The sequence below is a fragment of the Giraffa tippelskirchi genome, chromosome 9, assembly GCF_054371585.1.
Source record: "Giraffa tippelskirchi isolate mGirTip1 chromosome 9, T2T-mGirTip1v1.2.pri, whole genome shotgun sequence".
Taxonomy (NCBI): Eukaryota; Metazoa; Chordata; class Mammalia; order Artiodactyla; family Giraffidae; genus Giraffa; species Giraffa tippelskirchi.
Window position 1 is genome coordinate 2,823,855 of NC_137283.1, and position 20,707 is coordinate 2,844,561.

The 20,707-nt window shown below is 38.2% G+C and overlaps 1 protein-coding gene and 1 long non-coding RNA gene across 8 annotated transcripts in view; one reads left to right on the top strand and one right to left on the bottom strand.

The window, feature by feature from the left end:
* ZCWPW2 (zinc finger CW-type and PWWP domain containing 2) overlaps positions 1 to 20,707 on the top strand; it is a 134,037-nt gene that overhangs the window by 39,545 nt on the left and 73,785 nt on the right. For 6 of the 7 annotated variants that reach the window (XM_081526961.1, XM_081526962.1, XM_081526959.1 and 3 more), the window contains one exon: positions 14,871 to 15,220. In XM_081526961.1, coding sequence (XP_081383087.1) covers positions 14,928 to 15,220 — 293 coding nt within the window. In that variant the 5' untranslated portion in view covers positions 14,871 to 14,927. Of the gene's footprint in view, positions 1 to 5,148; positions 6,647 to 14,870; positions 15,221 to 20,707 lie in introns of those variants that run through there. The other variant, XM_081526960.1, reaches the window with a different exon arrangement.
* Positions 1,630 to 4,988, bottom strand: LOC145520497 (uncharacterized). Its single transcript, XR_014064513.1, has 3 exons — positions 4,705 to 4,988; positions 2,288 to 2,625; positions 1,630 to 2,202 (listed from the first exon to the last, which is right to left on the bottom strand). It is a non-coding gene; the product is annotated as an uncharacterized LOC145520497 (long non-coding RNA).

Genomic DNA, 20,707 nt, shown 5'->3' on the forward strand with positions numbered 1-20,707 from the left:
TCTTCTTGGAGAATACCCAAATAATTTTGAACAGAATTTTGGTAGAAACGTGGACAGTAAAGGGGGCATCCTGATGAGCTCTCATATGGAGGTGAAGGACATGTTATCGAGCAATGGAGAAAAAATGGTCCTTGTGACACAGTGGCAAAAACCTGGCTGATTTGTGTTCACGTGTAGTGTTTCATGAAAGGTAGAATTTGTGAGTAATGAAAGTGAATATGTGGCTGAGGAAATATCTAAGCAAGGCTTTGAAGCTTAGCCTCTTTTGACTAAGTAAAATAGTAAGTTCCCTTATCTCCATTGCACTGTGGAGCGGTGGGCCAGGGCCACCATCGTGAACCTGACCGGTAAAGCCCAGTTGAGCCACAGGCACTTGACTCTAACCTGTGAGAGCTACCATGTGGGCTGCCTCCAAAGCCATATGGGGACAAGACCAGCTACATCCTGTAGGGCCCAACCCCTACCTGGCAAAACTATGTGGCTACCTACCCTAGCAGATCTGGAAGGGGTCCACAGCTCCAGTGTGCCTGGTGGGAGAGTATAGAGCCAAAGATTATTATCCAGAGTTAATGTTTAGACTTGCTTAGAACCTGTCATTCCTTTCTTTTTTATTTCTCCCTTTGGAAAGGGAATGTCTGTCCTATGCCTGTCCCACCATTGTATTTTGGAAGCAGAGAACACATTTGATTTCCCAGGTTCACAGATGGAGAGGAATTTGCCTCAAGATGAATCCTGCATTCAGTCTCACCCATGTCTGATTTAGGTGATATTTAGATGAGACTTTGGACTTCAGATTTTTGAGTTGATGTTGGAAGCAGTTAAAACTTCTGGGAATGGAATAAATGTATTTTTCATGTGAGAAGAACGTGAATTTGGGGGCCAGAGATGGAATGCTGTAGACTGAATATTTGTGTCACCTCAAATTCGTATTGAAACCTAATCCTCAACATGATGTTATTAGAAGGTAGATGCAGTGGGTGGTGATTAAATCATAAAGACAGAGTCTTTATGAATGGGGATTAGTATCCTTATAAAAGAGGTTCCAGAGTGATAGTACTCTTGTTATCCCTAGAGTAGTGGTTAATTAATTTGCAAATTAAAAAGTGGTAGAGTTGTCTGACTGAAAATTGAGTGTCTGTAACCCTTCATAACTATTGCATTAAGTAAATGAATGAGTGAACTAATACACAGCCCGCACATGACTGCATAATTTTGAATAGACATTCAATGTTTTCTACTTTCCAAAATGTAATTTTTAAATTTTCTTTTGAATTATCTAGCATAATATGTTAGCTAAGTTATGAAATAAAAAGTTTAAAACAGAAGTTGAGTAAGGCAAGTATACTTAGCACAGCTTTGCATTTGTCATTATCTCTTTAAACTGAAGTGTGGACTACTGTCCCTATGATTTTATAGGGCATCTCAAAGACTCTAGCACTCTCCTCACCACATTTTCTTTCTCCTCTTTGTTTGTACCTTCTGTGCAGATAGTAATCATGTTCTACCTTCTTTTATATTCCTTATTAGGTTCGTAAAAAAGCAATTGTGGTATTGGAACATGAATTTTAAATCATTAAAACTAGGCTCAAGCTTAGTTAATCAAAATAGGAACCATTACATTCAACACAGTTTTGCCAACAAGAAATAAATTTGTTTATTCTTATGGCATAAAAATCCATGCTTTAGGGTTCCATGAACTCTTGGAAAGCATTTTCTGCCTCCTGCTGGTTATGGAAGCATTTTCCCTGCAAAAAGTTGTCAAGATGCTCAAAGAAGTGGTAGTCACTTGGTGAGAGGTGAGGTGAATATGACAGATGAGGCAAAACTTTATAGCCCAATTTGTTCAACTTTTGAAGTGTTGGTTGTGCTATGTGTGGTTGGGTGTTGTCATGCAGAAGAACTGAGCCCATTCTATCCATCAATGCCAGCTGCAGGCATTGCAGTTTTTGGTGCATCTCACCAATTTTCTGAGCATACTTCTCGGATGTAATGGTTTTGCCTGGATTCAGAAAGCTGTAGTGGATCAAATCGGTAGATCGCCAAACAGTGACAGTGACCTTTTTTTGGTGAAGTTTGGCTTTGAAAAGTGCTTTGGAGCTTCTTCTTGGTCCAGCCACTGAGCTAGTCATCACTGATTTTCATGTAAAATCCACTTTTCATTAAATGTCACAATCCAATCAAGAAATGGTTCATTGTTGGTACCTAGAATAAAAGAAGATGACACTTCAAAATGATGATTTTTCCTTTTGATCAGCTCACAAGACACCCACTTATCAAGCTTTTTCACCTTTCCAATTTGCTTCTAATGCCGAATGACCATAGAATGGTTGATGTTGAGTTCTTTGACAACTTCTCATATAGTTGTAAGAGGATCAATTTTGATGATCCTTTCAGTTGGTCATTGTCAACTTCCAATGGCTGGCCACTGTTCTCTTTCATCTTCAAGGCTCTCATTTGCTCTGCAAAATTTCTTGAATCACCACTGCAGAGTATGTTTGTTAGCGGTTCCTAGGCCAAGTGTGTTGATGTTGCAAGTTGTCTCTGCAACATGTTGTTTATGACTCATTTTGAACTCAATAAGAAAATCACTCAAATTTGCTTTTTGTCTAACATCGTTTCCTTAGTCTAAAATAAAGAGCAAGTAATAAGTCATTAGCAAAACAAAGCAAGAAGTGAGCATTAAAATGATGTATAACATAACCACATGTAAGAATATATTCCAGTATCGAACAGCAAAATTCAGCAATGCAAAACTGCAAGTTACTTTTGCATCAGCCTAAATACTTTATTTGTATTATTAGTATTCTCTTCAATATGCTGTTTCTTTGTAGAAATATATTTTAATATTCATTTATTTATTTACTTTTGGCTGGGTCTTCATTGCTTCGCGTGGGCTTTCTATAGTTTCAGAAAGTGGGGGCTGCCGTGTGCAGGCTTCTCATTGCAGTGGCTTCTGTTGTTTCAGAGCATGGGCTGTAGGGCACAGGGGCTCCAGCAGTTGCTGCATGTGAACTAAGTTGTTGCAGCTTGCAAGCTCCAGAGCACAGGCTTAGTAGTTGTGGTACAAGGGCTTAGTTGCCTCGCAGCATGTGGGATCCTTCCAGACCAGGGATCGAGCTGGTGTTCCCTGCATTACAAGGTGATTCTCAACCACTGGACAACTAGGGAAGCCCTGTAGAAATATTTTAAAGTGACTGTACTTTGTGAGGAAAATTCTGGATAATATAATCTCTATATCTGTTTTAACTAGTTAAATATAACTGATGTGGCAATAACTTTGAAAACCAACCAAATGCTGGAGAAAAGGTGATAGAAATAATGAGAATCTGGTTTGAAAAGAGTAAGTATCTCATAACCTATATTATACATTCTATTAGCCTGGATAAACTATCAAATCTAAAATACCAAGAGGTATAAGTTTGACACAATTGAAAATGAGTATCACTACTTAAATAATAATGACATTTTCTTGGTATTAATTTATCTTCTCAGTATTATCCACTGACTTCCTAAGAAAATCTGAAAACTTTATCTACCATTTAAAAGTAATCTTTTAATCCCCTTAACATTTTATAATAGGCTATCGTAATGGATTTTCCTAAGCTTTCCATTGATGCAGCACAGTGAACTTAAGAGTGCTTTCTCCAGTGGTTCTAGGATGGACAGAATCCTAGGCAGTTGAGTGACAGATAGTAATATCATGTTCTGCTTTCTTTCATATCTCTTAACTTTCATTATTTGTTATTAGTATTCTCTTCAATATGCTCTTTCTTTGTAGGAATATTTTAAAGTGACTTCACTTTGTGAGGAATAATCTAGATAATATAACCTGTAGATCTGTTTAGCTAGTTAAAAATAACTGCAGTATGGTAAAAGTAAATGGATAACTGAAGGGCACCTGATACTCTACATGTGGTACCTCCTTTCTTTCCAGCAGGAGGCCTCACATCCCATTTAGGACATATGACCTGCTTTTATATGGTCTGAGTGAGGGTTCTAGTATCAATTTGATATTAAATACTAAGAAATCCTATTTTTCTTATTAAATAATACATATAAGGTTCTGGAATGAACTTGTAATGGATTATCTCGCTGTTTTTAGAACTGTTCCCCAACTCCTTACCCTCAGCTTAGTTGTCCCAACCTGCCTTAGACGTATGAGTCTCCCTTATCTCTCTTCATATTTGAGTTTGGGGTTGGTAGTCCTTTACCCAGTGACCAGTGTTATCTCCTCCTATTGTTACCAAATCGCAAGTCCCTGTGCCCGACGCACACTGAGGTCCATCAATACTAAAACATTAGAGTTTGGAACAGAGAAAGATTACAGATTTATACAAAGAGATGGGTTGCCCATGCCCTAAGAACCCCAAAGTTACTGAAAGCTTTCAGCAAACCCCTTTAAAAGCAAAAGGTGAGGGAGGGGCATGGTTAGTTGTTGCGAACTTTTTGGTGTCAAATCCTTTGCTGTTGAGGTCAGGTCGTGGTGAGGTAACTGTCAGGTAATGATACTCTTGTGAATCTGTGCCAGACAACTTTTATTCTCGGTGCTGACAAAAAAGGGCAGGGTCTTAAGGCACAACTTTCACCCTCCAAGGTCCCGATCCTGGCTAAGAGAAGGTGGATCGCAGTCGGCAGCTCCTTCAGAGCCAGGCTCCCACATCCTGCCGAGCTGCCATTGCTTAGGGAGCCAGGCACCCAGCTCACCTGCTCTTCAGTCTCCTCGGGTCACCCAAAGGGGGCAGACCAGGTCTCAGCGGGTGCGGCCCAGGCAGTGAGTCGCAGAAACAGGGAAGGGAGACCGGTCCACTGCTGCCTCAAGGACTGGGACAAGGCTAGCGGAGGGCCTTAGTGAGGTCTCGGGAGCTCTGCAGGATGCAGTCCCCAGTCTGGCCCAAGGCTAGGTGAGCTGGAGGGCCTCCAGGAGAAGGCCTGAATCTGCCTCTTACCTCACTCTCCACCTCACAACCCCGCACCCCCTCTGTTGTCTCAATCCCCTCACTAACTCATGACTTTAACGGTTGCTTGTGGGCGGGGCTCGCTGCTGCACTGTCCAGTGGCTGAGCAGGACCACTAACGGTCGCTCACTGACAGTTGGTTGAATGGGCGGGGCCCACTGAGGCACTGACCAATAGGTGAACAGGACACATTGCTTGGTAACAGGGTACGGAGTAAAGATGCACAGAAATGGCTGCTGTGCTAAGGACTGAGGTCACTGCGCTCTGTTACAAGTTACTGTTTAAAATGTCCTGGAGCTCATTAAAAGTAAAGGAAACAAAATACAAAGGACGTCACCAAGACAGCAGAGTGAATACAAGGCGTCAGACTTTTCTTCCTCCCACAGATGCACTGAATGAGCAGCTCCACACAGATCAGTTCCTTTGGAGAGAAATACAGAAACTAGTTTAGTTCCTCCTATACATTGAGGTGACTGAGGAAATAACCACACTGAAATGAGTAGTAAAAGCTAAGATACATTCATGCCATAAACCTTTAGTTTAACCATGGGGGAACCCGACAGTTTCTCCCTGAGAAACAGAGGGTTTGGACCACACAGCTAGCTCCTCAACTTTTATGGCTGCTACCGAAGGGACCAGCTCCTAGATCACCCAGCTCTGAGAGCCACTGGGAATCAGCATTTGTGCACCCACCAGGACCATGTTAAGCAAACAGATGGTTTTAAACAGAAGTGCAAACACTTAACCTTGGCTATACCCTTGGGCTCAACACAGAGGGACCAGAATAAAACACAAAATTACCATTTTCTCTGTGGAAGGAATTTAACTGCATACTTTTCTAGTTGCTGCCCCAGATTTGGGCTTCTAACCAGCTTGCATCTGTAAGCTGAATGTGCTTTTCCAGGAGCCTGAAAGGGCTTGTGAGCACTTTCCTCTCCCTCTCACCAGTGATAAAAGTGAGTGTCCAGCTTCTTTCTGGAAAGAGCTTGTCTGTGCATCTAGCACCCCAATTTTTATGACTGCCACTCAAGGGACTGGCTCCCAAATCACCTAGCTTAGAGAACCAAAAGGGCTTGGCATTCACAGTCCCCTTTCACCATAGAAAACAAGTAAGCAATTTCTAACAGATGTGTAAGCACATCCTGCCACTGTCTCCCCACGCTTACCACAGAGACATCAGGCTAGAACACAAGTCTCAGTTTTCCCTAGAAGGGATTTGACAATATACTTTTTTAGCTGCTGCCTAATGGTTCTAATTAATCTGCATCTTGGAGCTAAAGGGGCACATAATTAGTAGTAGTTCTATGAGATCCTGAATGGACATGTGGAAACTGGAGTGAGATGAGAGAAGGCAGAAGATCAAACAGAAGAAAGGATCAATGAGCTTGAAGATAGTTCACTGGAAATCATACAGTCAGAGGAGCAAAAGAAAAGAAAAAAGTGAAGACAGAGTGGAATAATATATTGAAAGTTCTAAAAGAACTTAGAAAGAAAACTGCCAATCAAGAATAGTGTTTCTGGCAAAGTTGTTCTTCAGAATTGGAGGAAAAATAGAGATATTGTTAAACAAAAGCTGAAGGAATTCATCACCACTAAACCTGCCTTACAAGAAATGCTAAAGAAATTCTTTAAGCTGAAATGATGCTAATTAGAAATATGAAAACATAAAAGCATAAAACTCACTGATACAGGTAAATATAAAGTTGTATTAAAATAATATATGATGGTATTATGTAAATCACATATAGCTCTAGTATAAAGGTAAAAAGACAAAAGTATTGAAAATCTCTGTAGTTACAATAACTTTGGAGCTTGTGTAATAGCTCAGCTGGTAAAGAATCTGCCTGCAGTGAAAGAGATCCTGGTTAAATTCCTGGGTTGGGAAGATCCTCTGGAGAAAAGGATAGGCTACCCACTCCAGTATTCTTGGGCTTCCCTGGTGGCTCAGCTGGTAAAGAATCCTCCTGCAATGTGGGAGATCTGGGTTCAGTCCCTAGGTTGGGAATATCCCCTGGAGAAGGGAACTCACTCCAGTATTCTGGCCTGGAGATTTCCATGGACTCTATAGTCATGGGGTCACAAAGAGTCAGACACTTAAATAATTTTTACTGGACACATAATATGGAAAGGTGTAAATTGTGACATCAGAACATAAAATGTGGGGACAGAGAATAAACATGAGGAGCTTTTGTATGTTATTGAAGTTATCAGCTTAAAATGAACTGCTATAATTGTAGGATGTTTTAGGCAAGCCTCAAAGCAAAAACCCTTTGGTAGATATACAAAAGATAATGCAAAAGGAATCAAAGTATACCACTACAGAAAACCATCAAATCATAAAAGATGAGAGAAAGATCTATAAAACACTTAGAAAAAAATTAACAAAAGGGCAATAATAAGCTTTTAAATGTCAAAAATTACTCCAGATGTAAATGGACTAATTCTCTAATCATAGACTGAAAGTGAAGGGAAGGAAAAAGATATTCCACGTGAATGAAAACCAAAAGAGACCCAGAAGTATCTATTCTTACATAAAAGAGAATAGAAGTAAAAAAAAAAAAAAATGTAAAAAGTGTCAGGGTTGCTATACAATAATAAAGAGGTCAACTCATCAAAAGAATATAATAACTGAAAATATTTATGCACCCAGTATTGGAGCATCTAAATATATAAAGCAAATATCTGAAGGGAGAAATAGACAGCAGTACAACAATAATTAAAATTGAAATCAAAAGATGCATGCTCCTTGGAAGAACAGCTGTGACAAACCTAGACAGTGTATTAAAAAGCAGAGACATCACTTTGCTGACAAAGGTCCATACAGCCAAAGCTATGGTTTTTCCAGTAGTCTTGTATGGATGTGAGAGCTGGACCATAAGGAAGGCTGAGTGCTGAGGAATTAATTCTTTTGAACAACAACAATAATAGGGGATTTCATTACCGACTTTGAACAGTGAATAGATCATCCAGACAGAAAATCAGTAAGAAAACTTTGGACTTAGATTACGCTTTAGATGAGGATTCCACAGATATATACAAAACATTCTATCTAACAGCAGCAGAATGCACATTCTTCTCAAATGTACATGGAGCATTTTTCAGGATATATCATATTGCAGTACTATCAGGCATCTTTTCTGACCATAATGATATGAAACTAGAAATCAATAACAGGAGAAAAACTGGAAAATTGACAAATATGTAGAGATTAAACAACATGCTCCTGAAAAACCAGTTGGTCAAAGAAGAAAACCGGAAACCCGAAAATATTATGAGACAAATGAAAATGAAATACGATATACTAAAATTACGGGATATTGCAAAAGCAATTCTAAGAGGGAAGTTTATAATGGTAAATGTTTACATTAAGAAGAAAGACCTCACACTAACTTTACACTAGAAGGAACTAGAAAAAAAGAAGAGCTACTAAGCCTAAATTTAGTTGAAGGAGGAAATAACAGAAATCAGAGCAAAAATAAATGAAAGATTAAAAAAATAGAAAAGGATCAGTGAAACTAAGAGTTGGTTTCTTGATAAAAGTCACAAAACTTGAGGTAGACTAACAGGAAAAAAAGACTCAAAATCATAAGTGAAAGAGACTTTACAGCTGGTGCCACAGAAACACAAAGGATCCTAAGAGACCACAACAAACAATTAGATGCTAACAAATTGAATAATTTAGAAGGATGGATAAATTCCTAGAAGCATATAACCTACCAAGACTGAATCAGAAAGAAACAAATTTGAGAAGGTAACAAGTAAGGTGATTGAATCAGTAATCTAAAAGTCTCCCAGGAAAGAAAAGTTCAGAACCAGATAACTTTATTGGTAAGTTGTATCAAAAATTTAAGAGTAATTAGTGGGAATTCCTTCTCAATCTCTTTAAAAAAATTGAAGAGAACAACTCCAAATACATTTTACAAAGCCAGCATTAGCTTGATACCAACATCATAAAAGAACACCACTAGAAAAGAGAACATCAGACTAGTATACCTGATGAGCATATGTGCAAAAATCCTCAATTTTAAAAATACTAGCAAACAATTGAGGAGCACATAAGAAGTATCATACACCAGGAGCAAGCAGAATTTATTCATAAGATGCATGGATGGTTTAACACTTTCAAATGAATAAACATGATACAGCACAGTGAAGGGAAAGGTAATCATATTGTCATCTCAATAGATGGAGAGAAAGCATTTGACAAAAATTAATATCTTTTGATGATGAAAACTCTTGACACATTGGATGTAGAAGGATTATATTTCAATAAAATGATGACCGTATGTAACAAACTCGCAGGTAACATCATGCTCACTAGTGAAAAACTTAAACCTTTCATCTAAGACCAGCAACAAGACCAGGGTGCCCACTCACACCACTGCTATTCAACATGATACTAGAGTTTCTAGCCAGGACAGTTAGGCAAGAAACAGAAACAATCCATATCTGAAAGGAAGAAATAAAATGTTCTCTGTTTGTAGAATACATGATCTCATATATAGAAAACCCTGAGGACTCCACCAATAAATTGTTAAAACTAATAAATGAACTGAAGAAAGTTGTAAGATACAAAACCAACCAACAGAAGTGAGTTGCATTTCTATACACTGACAACAAAGTAGCTGAAAAAGAAATGTAAATAATCTAATTTATAGTTGTGTCCAAAATATGCTTAGTAATAAAGTTAATCAAAGAGGTGAAAGATATATAAACTGAAAACTGTAAAGCATAGATGAAAGAAATAGAAGGCAAAAACAAGTGAATATCCCACATTCATAGATTAGAAGAATTTATATTGTTAAAATGTCAATACAACCCAAAGTAATCTACAGATTCAGTTCAATCCCTATCAAAATTCCAGTGGCATTTTCACAGAAATAGAAAAAATCCTAAAATTTGTATGTAACTGTAAAACTCCAAATAGATAAGCAATCTTGAACAAGAAGAGAAAAGTTGCAGGCATTCTACTTCCTGGTTTCAAACTATTTTACAAGATTGTAGTAATCAAAGGGATGTGGTATCAGCATTAAAAACAGACACAGATCAGTGGGAGAGAGCATAGAGCCCAGAAATAAGCCCAGATATATGGAGGTCAGCCAGTTTTACACAAAGGCACTGAATGGGGAAAAGTAGTCCCTTCATTAAATTGTCTTGAAGACTGGGTGTTCATGTGCAAAAGAATGAAATTGGATCCTTAACTTAAACTGTACACAAAAATGAACTTGAAATTTATTTTTGGATTAAACACAAAGGTAAGAAAGACCAAACTGTAAAACTCCTAGAAGGAAACTTAGAGGAAAAGTTTCTTGAGATTGATTTTATCAATGATTCTTTGGATCTGACACCAAAAGTACAGGCAACAAAAATAAAAATAAAGTAGGACTACATTGAATTAAACTGTTTCTTTGTAGCAAAAGAGACAGTTAAATGAAAGGTAGCCTACAGAATGGGAGAAAATATTTGTAAACATTTTTAAAAGGGATTAATATCCAAAATATATAAGGAACTCATATAACCGACACAATAAAAACGTTTAAATCTTAAAATGGGCCATTTTTCTAAAGAAGCTATATGGCCATTGGATATATGAAAAGATCCTTCACATCACTAATCATCAGGGAAATGCAAATCAAAATCACAGTTAGTTATCACTTCACACCTGTTAGGATGGCTGTTATCAAAAAGTCAAAAGATAATAGAGATTGAGGAGGATGTGAATACACTGGAAGCTTGTAGGTGGGAATACAAAATGCTGCTGGTGCTACGGAAAACAACGTGGAGGTCTCCTCAAAAAATCAAAATAGAACTACCATGTGATTCAGCCACCCCACTTCTGGGTATCTATCTAGGATAACTGAGGTCAGGGTCTCCAAGGCATATTAGTACTCCCATGTTTATGGCAGCACTATTTACAGTAGCCAAGATATGGAAACAACCTAAGTGTTAATCGATGGACAAATAAAGAAAACATACAATGGAATGCTGTTCAGCCTTAAATGAGGAGAATGTTCTGCAACGTGCAACAACATGGATTAACCGGGGGGACATTATGCTAAGTGAAGTAAGCCAGTCATAGACAAATACTGCGTGGTTCCACTTATATGTGATTTCTAAAATAATCAAATTCATATAAGCAAAGAGTGGAATGATTTCCACGGGTGAGGAAAATGGTGAAGTAGAGAGTTCTAAATTAGCAGGCATAAAGTTTTAAGTAAGAAAGATGAGTACATGATAGAGATCTGCTATACAACATTCTACCCATAGTCAGCAATACTCTATTATGCACTATAAAGTTATTAAAAGGGTAGATCTCATACTGAGAGTATTAACCAAAATATAATAAAATTAATAAAGTTTAAAAAAGACTTAAAATGAAGCATCAACTTAAACAGAGAAAGATAAGCTCAACAAAGAATGCCCAAAGAAAGTAGAAGGAAGGAAAGAATAAAGTACAGCTATTAATTAAAGGTGAAAGAGGGGAGTGAAAAAATTTGGCTTAAAACTCAACATTCAAAAAACTGTATCATGGCATCTGGTTCCATCATTTCATGACAAATAGATGGGGAAACAATGAAACAATGACAGACTTTATTTTCTTTGGCTCCAAAATCACTGCAGATGGTGACTGCAGCCATGAAATTAAAAGATGCTTGCTCCTTGAAAGAAAAGCTATGACCAACCTAGATGGCATATTAAAAAGCATATCAGCATACTTTGCTGATAAAGGTCCATCTAGTCAAAGCTATGGTTTTTCCAGTAATCATGTATGTATTTGAGAATTGGACCATAAAGAAGGCTAAGCACTGAAGAATTGATGCTTTTGAACTGTGGTGTTGGAGAAGACTCTTGAGAGTCCCTTGGACTGCAAAGAGATCAAACCAGTTAATCCTAAAGGAAATGAGTCCTGAATATTCATTGGAAATACTGATACTGAAGCGGAAACTCCAATCCTTTGGCCACCTGATGTGAAGAACTGACTTATTGGAAAAGACCCTGACGCTGGGAAAGATTGAAGGCAGGAGGAGAAATGGACAAAAATGAGGATGAGATGGTTGGATGGCATCACCGACTTGATGGATATGAGTTTGAGCAAGCTCCGGGAGTTGGTGATGGACAGAGAAGCCTGCCATGATGCAGTCCATGGGGTCGCAAAGAGTCTGACACGACTGAACCACTGAACTGATACTTGGATAGTGGTGTTCTATGTGTGTGCGCTCAGACCTGTCTGACTCTTTGCAACTCCATAGACTGTAGCCTGCCAGGCTCCTCTGTCCATGGAATTTTCCAAGCAAGAATACTGGAGTGGGTTACCATTTCCTACTCCAGGGGATCTTCCCAACCCAAGGATCGATTCTCCATCTCTTGCATCTCTTGTGTCTCCTGCATTGGCAGCAGATTCTTTACCACTGAGCCACCTAGGGAGCCCCAGTGGTGTTCTACCAATTTATCAATATAGTATATGCAAGTCTTTTTCTAAAAATAGGTTTGTATTTCAAAGTAAGTTACTAATAATTAGTTTTACTTATATTTTACCTGTATTAATTATTAATTACTTTAATATGCACATCAATTCAGTTCAGTCGCTCAGTCATGTCTGACTCTTTGCCACCCCATGAACCGCAGCGCGCCAGGCCTCCCTGTCCATCACCAATGCCCAGAGTCCACCCAAACCCATGTCCATTGAGTCAGTGATGCCATCCAACCATCTCATCCTCTGTTGTCCCCCTCTCCTCCTGCCCTCAATCTTTCCCAGCATCAGGGTCTTTTCCAATGAATCAGCTCTTTGCATCAGGTGGCCAAAGTATTGGAGTTTCAGTTTCAGCATCAGTCCTACCAATGAATATTCAGGATTCATTTCCTTTAGGGTGGACTGGTTGGATCTCCTTGCAGTCCAAGGGACTCTCAAGAGTCTTCTCAAACACCACAGTTCAAAAGAATCAATTCTTCTCTGCTCAGCTTTCTTTATAGTCCAACTCTCACATCCATACATGACCACTGGAAAAACCATAGCCTTGACTAGATGGACCTTTGTTGACAAAGTAATGTCTCTGCTTTTCAATATACCGTCTAGGTTGGTCATAACTTTCCTTCCATGGAGTAAGCGTCATTTAATTTCATGGCTGCAGTCACCACCTGCAGTGATTTTGGAACCCCAAAAATTAAAGTCAGCCCCTGTTTCCACTGTTTCCCCATCTATTTGCGATGAAGTGATGGGACTGGATGCCATGATCTTAGTTTTCTGAATGTTGAGCTTTAAGCCAACTTTTCACTCTCCTCTGTCACTTTCATCTAGAGGCTCTTTAGTTCTTCTTCACTTTCTGCCATAAGGGTGGTGTCATCTACATATCTGAGGTTATTGATATTTCTCCCAGCAATCTTGATTCCATCTTGTGCTTCCTCCAGCCCAGCATTTCTCATGATGTACTCTGCATAGAAGTTAAATAAGCAGGGTGACAATATACAGCCTTGACGTACTCCTTTTCCTATTTGGAACCAGTCTGTTGTTCCATGTCCAGTTCTAACTGTTGCTTCCTGACCTGCATACAGGTTTCTCAAGAGGCAGGTCAAGTGGTCTGGTATTCCCATCTCTTTCAGAATTTTCCACAGTTTGTTGTGATTCACAGAGTCAAAGGCTTTGGCATAGTCAATGAAGCAGAAATAGATGTTTTTCTGGAACCCTCTTGCTTTTTCAATGATCCAGCGGATGTTGGCAATTTGATCTCTGGTTCCTCTGCTTTTTCTAAAACCAGGTTGAACATCTGGAATTTCACGGTTCACATATTGCTGAAGCCTGGCTTGAAGAATTTTGAGCATTACTTTACTAGCGTGTGAGATGAGTGCAATTGTGCGGTAGTTTGAGCATTCTTTAGCATTGCCTTTCTTTGGGATTGGAATGAAAACTGACCTTTTCCAGTCCTGTGGCCATAACTTATTATTAAAGCTGGCAGTTAAGAGAGTTATATAATTCTAATGTCTTGAATTAATAGTGAATAAAATCATTTGAATTAATGATAAAAGGCAAAACTACATAAGCAACATATTACTTTAATTTTTAAAAAATTTCACATTTTCATGTGGTGAAATATTTTGCTACTTGGTTTTCTTCAGAATTAGAAAAAGAAAGGGATCAGGTCTACACTGTATACACCATATACCCAAGAGGCAACACTACCTAGTGGATAAGGTCACAGAATTAGGGAACTGCCTGAATTTAAATCCCAGCTGTATCATGTATTCGCTCTGGGACCTTAAACAAATTACTTGACTTTTCTTAGCTTTCATTTTCTCTCTAGAAAATGGTCACACTGAGGTTGTTGGGAAGGCTATGTAAGTGGTGTGCATTGAATAGTATCTGGCCCAGAGTCAGCGCTGAGTAAGATTTACTTCTTCTTATGGTGGCTTAGCAGTAAAGAATCTGCCTGCGATGCAAGAGATGTGGGTTCAATCCCTAGGTCAGGAAGATCCCCTGGAAAAGGAAATAGCAACCCACTCTAGTATTCTTGCCCAGGAAATCCCATGGGCAGAGGAGCATGGTGGGCTACAGTCCATGGGGTTCCAAAGAGTCAGACACGACTTAGCGGCTAAACAACAACAATAACAACAATGGCAAAAGTACTGGATATCAGATGTATACTGAGTAGTAGTAGAATAGATATTATAGTTAACCTGTACCCCTTTCCTGCTCCATCACACTTTCCTTATTTTTCATTTGGGAGCATTTTATGACCAGAATGACTGAGGCTTCTGTTTCCTTCCTTTGTGTCTGGGTGGGTGGAAACACAACATGTTCACCGTTTGCAGAGAAGAGGTGAGCAAACAAGGCATAAAAGGGCTACTTCTCGGGTTTTGGCGTGAGCTTTCTTTCCTTACCCCCTAAAATCTTTATTCTGTTATTTTCCTCTTATTTTCTAGGTTAAATGCACTTACGGAAAAAGGAAAATTTGATAGTAAGAAATAGAATATTGTAATATGGCAATGGATTCCTCAGTGGAAAACAACATGTATATAAACAAAGTGTGGGTTCAATGTGAGAATGAGAGTTGTTTGAAATGGAGACTGTTATCAAATGAGGGTAAAGCCAAAGTCAATCCCAATGAACCGTGGTACTGCTTCATGAACACTGACCCAAAGCACAATCAGTGCTCTGTTTCTGAAGAAGACTTTTCCGAAGAGGCTCAGCTTCATCAAAGTGGATATAAGATCGTCTATTCACAGCTCCCTCTTGGAAGCCTGGTTTTGGTAAAATTAAAGAATTGGCCAAGGTAAGATTTTTGTTGGTGTTTTCCAATAAACTTTTGAGGTATAGTCTTGCTAAGTTTATTAACTTTCAAAACTTTTCAAACAATCAGCTTCTCTCTTGTTGTCTAACTTATTTATTGTTTTCTGATCTCATTGTTATTCTTTCCCTGACTTGTTTGGGTTTAATTCTTCTTTGTCTAGTTTCTTAAACTGGAGACTTAGATAACTGATTCATATCTTTTTTCTTCCAGATATGGGTAATTAAAGCTATAAAGTTCTCTTTAAGCACTGCTTTAGCTATATTCCACAAATTTTAATATGTTTTGTTTTATTACTATTCAGTTTGTGATGTTTTTCTTTGAAATGAGTTATTAGAATTGTGTTTTAAAATTGCCAAATATAGGATTTAAAAAATATTTTATGATTGAGTTCTAATTTAAATCCTTGTAGTCTGTTTCAATGAATCTTGTTTTATGGCCCAGTGTGGCCTATCTTGAAAAAAATTTACATTCTTTAGTTATTGCCTAGATGCTTACAAGATCTTTTTTCTTTTGATTTTTGTACATTTACCATTTTATAGCTCAGTGTTTCCCATTCTGGGTTGATTTCTCTAGTAAGCAATGTGCATTTTCAGTATACAGTTTCAAGTCTTTTCATCTCAATTACGTTTTTCTTAAATTATAATCAGTTTATTCTGTTGCATTGCTTTGATTGTATTTTTGGATTCCTGTAGTACTGATGGTGAATCTTCTCTGGTTAGCTTTCGTATTACTTTTTCTTCAAGAGTTTTCATCTTTAAAATTTAAGTATTTTCCCTCTCTATATTTTATTTTTCTGAAATAGTTACCAGTTCTTGTGTTCTGCTAGTTCAGTCTTTATTGAAAAATTTAAAATTTCTTTTAAGAGTTTTGCCCCTTCTCTTTTCAAATCTTCCTTTTCTCCCATCACCTTGTTTTCATTTATATTCGGCTATTCACCATGAAAAATATTAGGTGTTTGCTTTCCTAGGGAGACTGTGATGGGCTCATCTAACACACAACACAGGACTCACACGAGGGGCCTTCAGGCACCTAGACACGTGCTCCTGCTCTGCACCTCCTGTTACGGGCTGAAGTGTGGCTCCCCCCAAAGGTCGTATGTTGAATCTCTAACCTCAGAATGAGACAGTATTTGGAATGAGAGTCTTTAAAGAAGTGGTTAAGTTAAAATAGGCCTCATCCAATCGGACTGCTGTTTCTCTAAGAAGAGAACATTTGAGCACACAGACAGACAACCAGGGACATGTGGGCACAGAGGCCAGCCCATGTGAAGACAGCCATCTGCAATCGAGGGAGAGGCCTCCAGAGAAACCAGCCTGGCTGATACCTTGATCCTGGACTTCTAGCCTTTAAAACTGTGTGAGAATAAATTTCTGTTTATAAGCCACCTAGTCTGTGATATTTTTCTATGGCAGCCTTAGCAAACCAATATACTTAATATCTTTCCAGATGTGGAAATCTCTCAAATATGTACCTTTTGTTACTGAGAGTTTTTCTAGGGATCAAATGTGATATATTGTTTAAAAATACATATATGTTCATTGATATGCACATATATTAATTGATATATATATATAATCTATACATATATAATTGTTGTTATTGTTTAGTTGCTAAGTCATGTCCAACTCTTTGTGACCCCATGGACTGTAGCCACCAGGGTCCTATGTCCATGGGATTTTCCAGGCAACAATACTGGAGTGGGTTGCCATTTCATTCTCCAGGGGATCTGCCTGACCCAGAGATTGAATCTGCATCTCTTGCATTGGCAGGGCAAGTTTTTTTTACCACTAAGTCACAAGGGAATCCCATGTAATAATAGGATGAGCTTGAAGAGGAACTAGACAGTTAGGTAAGAACAGATGTTTTTGAGGGTGTGAATATGAGCACTTACTTTTGAAGTTACTTATGAATGTATGTGTAGCCCCATGCTATTTTCATATCTCTAACATTTTGAAAGCTGAGTATTCATATTTACTAATGGAAATTCTGAAGGTTCAGTGATTCTAATTCAAGAAACGGATTTGAATCTTGTCACTATATCTGAAATATTACATTAGAAATTTGATTAGGAATTTCTTTTGCAGTTTTGTGCTTATAACTGAGGGTTAGAGTTTGAAATATGAATGAAGCATGTTTTACTCCAGTCCCTAAATTACCTCTAATCTGTGATGAAGACCATCAAAATGCTGCAAAATACAGTTGTACCCACCTTCTTGCTTACTGGAAACAGTAAAATACATTTTGCTATGTAGTCACATAAATTCTTCTTTAAAAACTAACTACGAATAAACACAGACTTAAAGTACAGACTAAGAAACTCAAATCTATTGCTTTATTGCTTACTCAGTACCACAAATACATAGAAAGATGATAACAGGATAAATTGCATAGTAGAATATAAAACTGAATTAACCTACTAAAAGCAGCCAAACATCAGTTCTTAATTAAGAAATATAGATACTGCAATTTCAAATGGGAAGACAGTCTACTGGCTACAGAGACACTTGGCAGTGTAGCATTACGTGTGTTAATTATTAGCCTTTGCCCTTACCTCTAACTGAAGGCTCAAAACTCAATCTTAACATCTTGGAGTTACTCTTTCTCAGAAGAGTTCACACTCTCCTATAAAGCTAAAAAAGCTAAAGAGAAATTGATAAAGAATCAAGAAATGCCTGCTTAATCACTGTATAATAAAAGCAAATAATAGTTAAGAGAATATCACTTTCTTTGTCTGTGGTCAAGCTCCATGAAAAATCAAATTGTAATAGTCATATTTGTCGCCACATCATAAAATAATACACACTTATAAAAATACTTATGCAGTCTCTTGCCTCTGAGTTATGCCCATTTGAGATTGAGGATGGGGCTGTCTTCATTGCTAGGAAGAGAAAGCTATAATGTTTAAGAAGTCTTAGAAAGAGCAAAGAAATTAAAGGTAAAAAAGAACTTCATATCTCAGTATAGGAAAATACAATGTCAAGCAGAAGCTAGACATTTTACACAGACGTTTTGCAAAGATTTCTCATAAATATGAAAATTAAAGAAAATATATTTGCATTCTAAATACTATGGACTAAACAGTTCAACTCTGTCTTTAAGTTAGCAAGCCAATCCAGTGTTACTTTTTAGATATAGTGTATATATTTAGGGCTTCCCAGGTGGCGCTAGTGATAAAGAACCTGCCTGCCAGTGCAGGAGATGTAAGAAACCTGAGTTTGATCCCTGGGTGGGGAAGATCCCCTGGAGGAGGGCACAGCAGCCCACTCCAGTGTTCTTGCCTGGAGAATCCCATGGACAGAGAAGCCAGGTGGGCTACAGTCCGCAGAGTCTGACACGACTGAAGCAACTTAGCACGCACACATGTATACATTCATAAATGAGACCTCTACTACATCTTTTTATTAATAGTATTATAAAACATTATTTGATTACTTCTTATTTGCATACTTACATACTTTTGTGTGTGTGTGCATGTGTAGGGATGAGACGTTTCCTTTTCCCGGTGGTCCCTGCTGTTAGGTACAGCAAAGAGATTTCTTGGCAAATGTAACAGTAAGTTAGTGATGATTCCAACTCATCCATTTTGTTTCCTATAGATTAAGGATGAAGCTCAAGTAAAATCTGCTATCTCCTTAAACACCCAGACTACGGTTTGAAAAATTTATTTGTTTCTTCTCATTGGTTATAAATATATGGCAGCCGATATCATGCTTAAACTTCAACTTCTGTTGAAGTCAGTGGCTATCTTAGATCATTTCCACTGGATAAGAAAAGTATAAAACATCAGTTTCCTTGTGATATATTTTCTGTTCCTTTGAAATTTCTTGTGCTGCCTAAGTTTCCCATTTCCTCCTGCAAATGGATTTCAATACCTGATGTCTGTTTGATCTTGCTGTGTTTGTACATTTTACCTTCCACCGCCCACAGGCTCTGAGATTGAAGGTACATTTTTCCTTGTAATTCTGATATCCTTCCCTTGGGTTGTCAACTCTTACTTTCCCTGTCCACCTTTCAGCCCCCACACAGCACTTCAGAATTTCTTCTCAGTATGAACATGAAAAGTCAGGAAGCAGAAATGCACAGTGCACTATCAACATGGACAGTTTTGGAACTCAGATTGAGGTCAGAGTGAGGGTGAAACTGGACATCAACTTCTTTCTTCAGTTACAGCAAATCAGAGCAGATGATGGATGTAGCAGCTGGAGAGAAGTAATCATGTTTTCTACATCTATTGCCTCTGCTCAGCTTTCCCTGCCGTTCGGTACATTCTGTTTTAGCTGAGATATGCGAACTTGGAGTCAGATAATTTCTTTGCATCACCTGAAAGTGCCCAAGTTATTTGGACATTTGATAATACTTTTCATAATTCATCTTCAAATCAGTATGCAGTATTTTCTGTAATATATTTCAAATAATGAACAGAAGCTTTTCTGTTGGCCTCTAATTCTTTTTAGGAGTCATCTCTTTATATTTTATGGAGTAATTAAACTGAATACTCTTGGGCCCAATAGGTTTCACTTAAAAAATAGTATCAGAATTTGTGTCAGAAAAGTAGCAGCTCATCTAACACATAAAAACTGCCAGATACTTCTTTCATGTGTTAAATATCACAAATCCATTTTCTGAGACTGTTTTAAACTGAATGGAGTAGGTACTGCTTATAATTTGGTATTGGGTTGATAGTAATCCTTTTTAAAATTTCAGTGAGGTGCAAATTGCCTAATATTAAACATGAACCCCTTATGTTTTATAAAGAGTTTAAACAAATAGAATGTAACAATGACAGTTGGGTTGCTTTTAAAATAGTTATTGATCATGTTGAAGGACCCACTTGTTCCTTGATTTCTGGTAAGTTGAGTGTCTCCATTGCAGCTGCCACTCATTCTTAGTCATTTATCTACCTGTTGACGTCTTCTTTTGAGTGGATTCCTTCACAAATGTAGATTTCCAAAATAGGTTTAAAATATAAATTGAACTCAAGTTTAACTCCTAAGTCCAGTCCAGTATGAGTTGCCAAATACCAGTAAGAGGCTGTGATGTGAGCCTGGTGAGAACCACGTGGCCCTCCTCACTTAAATTCTGAACTCTCACTTGACTTTCCATTGTCATGTCCACTTCTTCCCAAGTGTGAGACTTCCCTGGATGTCAGGTTGTTGAACTCAGTTTTTCATTCTCTGTCATGTCCATGCGTTCTCAGTCGTGTCCGACTCGCTGCAACCCTGTCGGCTGTAGCCTGCTAGGCTCCTCTGTCCATGGGATTTCCCAGGCAAGAATACTGGAGTGGGTTGCCATTTCCTTCTCCAAGGGATCTTCCCAACCTGGTGATCGAACCCCCATCTCCTGCATTGCAGGCAGAAGATTCTTTACCACTTGAGCTATCTAGGGAGCCCCTTACATTTTCTAGCCCTTATTTTCTCACAATTCCAGGGGCTAAAACTCTGAGGTCAGAGTGTCAGCAGGGTTGATTTC